Source organism: Convolutriloba macropyga, chromosome 7, assembly GCF_964194025.1.
Source record: "Convolutriloba macropyga chromosome 7, txConMacr16.3, whole genome shotgun sequence".
NCBI lineage: Eukaryota > Metazoa > Xenacoelomorpha > Acoela > Convolutidae > Convolutriloba > Convolutriloba macropyga.
In genome coordinates, this window is record NC_134474.1 from 20,659,603 (window position 1) to 20,665,602 (window position 6,000).

Consider the following 6,000-nt stretch of genomic DNA (forward strand, 5'->3'; position numbering starts at 1 on the left):
CCCCCTCCCCGTCAACACACACGCACACATGCCCAAAAATGTGCGAATTGGGTTAATGAGTGTAATGGGGGACTTTGTAGAATACAATTTATCCCAATAAATTTCACCCTCAAAAAATCTACACGCGCAATAATTTCAAAAGCCATAAAACCCTAAATTGATGCAAGACTTGGGATTGATGGTAACAAGGAAAGAACTATTCAGATCTCTTGCTTCGAGTCCCAGGGAAAAAAACAATTACACTCCTTAAAGAAAAAGTACATAGAGGAAGTCACAAGCTGAATTATCAGGGGGAGAGAGAGGGTTATGGGGGGCAAGACTCGATAGATCAATGAGATAACCCCCGAAGAAGTTAATAGCAATCTTACCTCGATGCGACAGACTTTTCTTGGCTTGTCGGGTAGATTTGGGCGTCGTAACAACAGACGCACTATTTCGTCTCGAAGTCGCGTATCTCGAATTCTTACTAAACTTGTAGCAACATTTTCTGCTTTCCACGCAATGTTTGACAAAACCTTGAATCGAAAATACAAATATAATCAATATAGCAGATATGCTAACTATGAACCAAAGCCCAACTTGGGCTAAGGAAAATTTTTCAGTTTGCTCGTCAATACACGCTGAGTTTTGATGCATGGTGTAAAAAACCGAAAAGGAAGGCAAATTTATTTGTTGAGCTGCACTTTCGGATAAATTTCCAATTGAAAAATATAGTTTAACTAAACTATGCGACACATCTAGACTTACGACACTCATGTCGTCAAAACAAACTTCATTCGAAATTTGCGTTCCAATTTCTGTCGTATATGAAAATTGCACTGAGCATGTCTCGCCTTGTGATAAGTTTGCATTCGATATTAAGTATTCGGTTTCATTGGTCGCTAGAGGGCGGAAGTCTAAATATAAGCAGTTGGTTTCTGTAACTTCTAAATTTGTGGTCCATTGAAAGTTTTGAGGTAAAAATGGCTGATTAATTAAAGAATTAGGGCTATAAATTATTCCACTGTCAACCGACGTAACAAAATATTCATAATTTAAAAAATAACTTATTGGAAAGTACGAAACTGATATATTGAAACCTTTAAACTCTTTCAAAGCATCCGTCTCAAATTTAAGATTTATCTGTCGGTTCGATAAAACAAAAAGAAAATTTGTTAAGTTTTTACTGTGATTACCGCAAAACTCATAAGTTTCATCCAAATCAATTATCAATGAAAGTTTGTCGAATTCGCAAACATCGAATTTGGTGGGCTCTTCAAGGTCAAAGGCTAAAAATTCTATGACAATTTTGTAATTTTCTGGCACGTTTATAGTGTACACACATTCTGTCGATGGCAAGTAATTTTTTGGGAAATTTGGACTGGTGATAAAATCGGGCTGGTCAAATAATGAAAAATTTTTGGGGTCGCGATTGTAAGTACGAGCGCACTGGAGAACTGCAGCCCGCCCAAAAATATCGTAAAAGGTACTAGACATTAGAAATGAAATAGTTATAAACTTATAAATTGTTATGATCAGGGTTAAAAAGTCGAAAGTTTTCAGCCAAACTTTCCGAAACATGATTTGAGATGTTTAAAGAAAGCAGTTTTCAGCATTCGGACAAGTTATAAATATGAGAATTCCCTGTAACTTCAAAAATGATAAATGGAAGAGATGTCAAGAATTAATTCATGCTCAGCGAGATATTTATCACTCAACGATCCCTTAGACAAAAGTCAAACAGCAATTTTCAACGTGTGACCTCATTTTAAGTTTGGAATAAGTAATTTACATTGTTTTTGTTTCATCTTACAATGCAAATAAACCTGTTGAAAATGAGCTGTAATATTTTTATAAACTTTCGTCATGTGAATTTCTCACGTCAAAATAGTTGTAACGTTTGAGTGGTAATTGGAATATTTTCATTACTACAGACAGGGGTAAAAGATGGTAAATTTAACGCTCGGAAAAATCCAAAATTGGTAAGAATAAAACAAGCTTGGTATGTAATAATAGACGAGCCCACAAATTTACAAGGAAGAAAAAGGAAATGGCAATTAGCTACGAATTGTTTATTTTCACGCGCTATATCCTTTGTCTTGTCTTTTCCCATCGCACCCAAAAGCTAAAACGTAAACAAACATAGCCTGTGAATTCAGAATAACTTGTCAGCAATTTCTTAATTCATCCTTTTTTCCGTTCTTGTTATCCTTGCTTTTTCCTCTGAATAGGAAAATAGCTAACACGTTTACATTTCCTTTTCTCTTATCTTTTTTCTTCTTGCTTCTTGGTCTGTGGGGGGGGGGGGGGGGGTCATTTTTAATTTGTAAGTCAATTCAAATTCTGTAGCAATCCCCCCTTCCTTTTTCCATTTGTAGCCCAGGAAATCAGCTCGTTGCATTATATGTACCTCATTTTCCGGTTATCCTTCTAAAGCCATTACTTCACGTAGACTTTTGTTTTCCCTCAAACGCAAAAGCCAAGAATACCTTTTCCCAATTTTTGCATTCTTCTCCTTTGTTTATTCCCCAAATCGCCTCGAGCATCGTACCTGTTTAAACCTACGAAAAAAACAAAGGATATATATGGAAAATGATGTGCGTTTTTTTGTACGATTCCGCGCTTAGTAATGGCTTTTTATTCCCCTAATGTCCGTTTTAGCAAAGGACCAAAGCAAAATACTGGGTCGAATGTTTTGTGTCTGATTACATTTTTGTTGTTTCAGTCACGAAACGCGAATTTTGAGTTGGGTCTCCATTCAAGTTCATTTCAAGCGGATTTAGCATTTATCAGAAACTGCAGAGCAGAAAACAGCGGAAATTTTCCAGCCAATTTGCTTCAAATTCTAACTAACATTTTGTTGATTTTTTTTTCAAAATAAATTACCCCTTTGCCCCGGAGGCTAGGTGTTTTGTGAAGCAGCTCGGTTTAATCAAATCCCAATAATTATTGCCCGTTTCAACATATACCCTTCGAATGCAAAATTCGCGGGGGACTGTGCCTTTTTATTTCACGTTTCCGTTCAAACACACGCCACTATAGTCCTTTTGCTGCATTTGAACGTGTTTTAGTAACTTAGCAACACTGTTATGCCTTTACAGAGCTCATCAAAAGGTAAAAACGTAAGAAAAAACAGACTGCGTTTGGCGATTACTTTGATATTGCCTTTTATTACATTACGAAATGGCTCAAATTTGCGAGTGTAGCAAAGGATAAAACTTGCGTGGGTTAAATGGTCGAGGATAATGTATGCTAAATACTGAGCAAAAAGAAACACATTCAAAAGCCGCCGCGGTTACAAACAAAATTGAAACGTAACAGTAAATTTTAAAATGTAGCTTGCTCTTGACATGAAAGTTTAATTTTTCTTTTGAAGATTTGACGTTTAGCGCATCAAACAATAGAAGAATTTTGGTGACTGAAGTTTGTATTTTCAAGGCTTTGATAACATGAAAATAACAAAGGCCATTCCTAATTGATGGACGCTCAAGGATAGTGTTTGATTGCAACGCCGAAAAACGGTTGAAAGGCTCCGCATTTTTAATAACTTGAAGATGAAGGTATTATTGGTACAAATATGGATAGAAACTAGACAATAAATTGTAAATTTTGAAATTTTGGCAATTCTTTCGTTAAATTTATGCAACGATGGCCATGAAAACATGTTAACCAAATTTCAAAAGATCTAAATGCGGTCAAAGGAAATGTTGATTTCTTTTCATTTCATTAAAAATCCCTTGTAAGGAGAATTTGGTTGCTACGCCATAGTAAGTTGAGAGAAAAATATATAATCCAATTTTTGCAAACGACAAACTTGAAATAGCTAGACTAACTTTACTTTTTTAACTGGCAAAGAAACAATGACGTGAGGAGCAAGAAGGAATATGAGAAGGGGTTATAGAAGATGCCCAAGTTCGAAAGCCTTAGTTGACGAAATGGTCAGCTCAATAGGCTTGAAGGTCAGACATGCTTATTCGAAATTCGAACCTGTATTTTTACAGTAGTTGAAGTTGTTTACCCCCCCCCCCCTTCCCCGCGACATTGCACGACAATTGGTTGTCTTTGCGCATAATGAATGTTTCAACCCGTCAAGAGGCAATCTATAATTCAATAAAGTACTGTTTTCAGCTAGATGCATATCCAGAGATGTTTATTGAATGTGAACATAAAGTTTTCAAAAAATTTTTTTTGTAAAACGAAGGCTCGGTAATGTGCGTTCGCACAAAATGTTCCAACACCGCTCAACCAAACTTTCAACCTAATTGTGCACCAAATGAGGAAGAGATAGAAAACTTTCAAAAAATCTATCGTTGTCCAAAAATAATTGGTGTATCCATTTAAAAAATCGCTCTAAGCACTAACAACTAAACAAATGAAACAATAACTCATCAGAGAAACAATTGTACCTGACATTAGGGAAAGTCAGAGACGAGACAAACAAAATCAGACAACAATCAAATAAAATCAACAAGCATCGCTTGCGACCAAAACTCAATCTCTATCTGTTTTCTCTTTAAAAAACATAATGAAAAAAAAACAAAATAGCATCAGATAAAAACAAAATAACTTAATGACTTGCATTTCACAAGAAAAAATATGAGACCTATTTTAAGTGAAAATTATTAGCAAGAAGACAGAAAAAATAAAGCGCCAAATTATAATTTAAGTTTGCTGTTTTTGAAAACAATTAAAGTCACAGCCATGAAAGCATTTAGCTATCAACTGAATTCATTCGTTGCCTTCGTTTATAGCGTCACACAAAACCACTGAGACCTGTTAATATTCAGAATAGCCATCCTACGACAAAAAACGAGCAAATAAATGCAAAAGTCAAAAGGTAATCAATTTTGCGAGAAAACGGTATTGAAGCTTATAAGATCAAATTCTATTCACAAAAAATGGAATATAATCATTTGCACCTTATTTCAGCGCCAATATTGTATAAGGTGACAGTAAGAAAACCTCAGAATTTTGGAAAATATAAACAAAGAAAACGAAAACTTGTACTATCAGCAACAACAAACCATTACTTCTAGTCACGATCCACTTGAAAATGAATGTGACGTCTCTGTTTGCTGACACTACGCTAAAAAAAATGCAGAAACAAGATTGAAATTGTTAAATTTCAAAGTAATATATTTTTTTGAAAACAACTTTTCTAAAACCGCGAGGCATAACCTTTCCACACAAAAATTGCAGATAATTTAAATTTTTAGTGCTAAGACAAATAACCGTAGATGTTATTATTTGACTTGTATTTAATTGCACTCTGATTTGAAGTCCATCTAGTCTGTAGCTAACATAAAAAAAACAAAAGTATTTTAAATAATTCTACAACACCCAATTAAAATCTGGTTAATTTTTGAACTATACATTTTTACCACTAAACCAAAACTTGCCTTGCTCCTGCTGTTTATCCATTGCAAGAAAAATATTTCAAATACTACCTAAGTAGCTATTTTGACCAAAAAGTCATTATATCAGAAAAACATATTTTTTGGATACGTATTGAGCTTTATTAGCAAAAAAAACATTAATTATCGTCCGAAAGCATTAGCTACTCTTTTAAACTAGGTCCATTGATACGGAATTAGATCAGATTTAATTAGAATCTATGATAAGCCTACAGAAGAACGTCAAATGCTGGCAAAACTCAAGAACTAAGTAACAATTTATGAAAACAACTCCCTGCAGCCCTGGAAATCATGAGACTTACTCACAAAAAACAATATTGTTTCCTTGAACTTTAATGAAAATTAAGAGAACAATCGATTAATGGAAAAAACCTTATTGCATGGTAAAATTGAAAAGAAAATATTTCAAGAAAGAAAGACCTAAAACACAATCAGAATCATTTTTCACTGCAAAAATCATTTATGAGACCAAAACTGGCCTTGCTATTGCTTCCGGTCTGTTAAAAACACATAACTAAACTGCTCTAAAAACTCGTGGTGCAATAGTTTTTGGCAAATTAAACTCTTAATATATGAAAAAAAACTATGCAGCTCTTTGTAAATAGCT

At 34.4% G+C, this 6,000-nt stretch overlaps 1 protein-coding gene across 1 annotated transcript in view; it reads right to left on the bottom strand.

Annotated features, from left to right (window-relative positions):
* The window catches only part of LOC142342687 (uncharacterized), a 59,745-nt gene extending 57,546 nt beyond the window's left edge, over positions 1–2,199 (bottom strand). Inside the window, exon 1 of the mRNA XM_075394177.1 lies at positions 369–2,199. Within this exon, the coding sequence (XP_075250292.1) occupies positions 369–1,560 (1,192 nt within the window). The 5' untranslated portion in view covers positions 1,561–2,199. The remainder of the gene's footprint in view (positions 1–368) is intronic.
* Between the last annotated feature and the right edge of the window lie 3,801 nt (positions 2,200–6,000).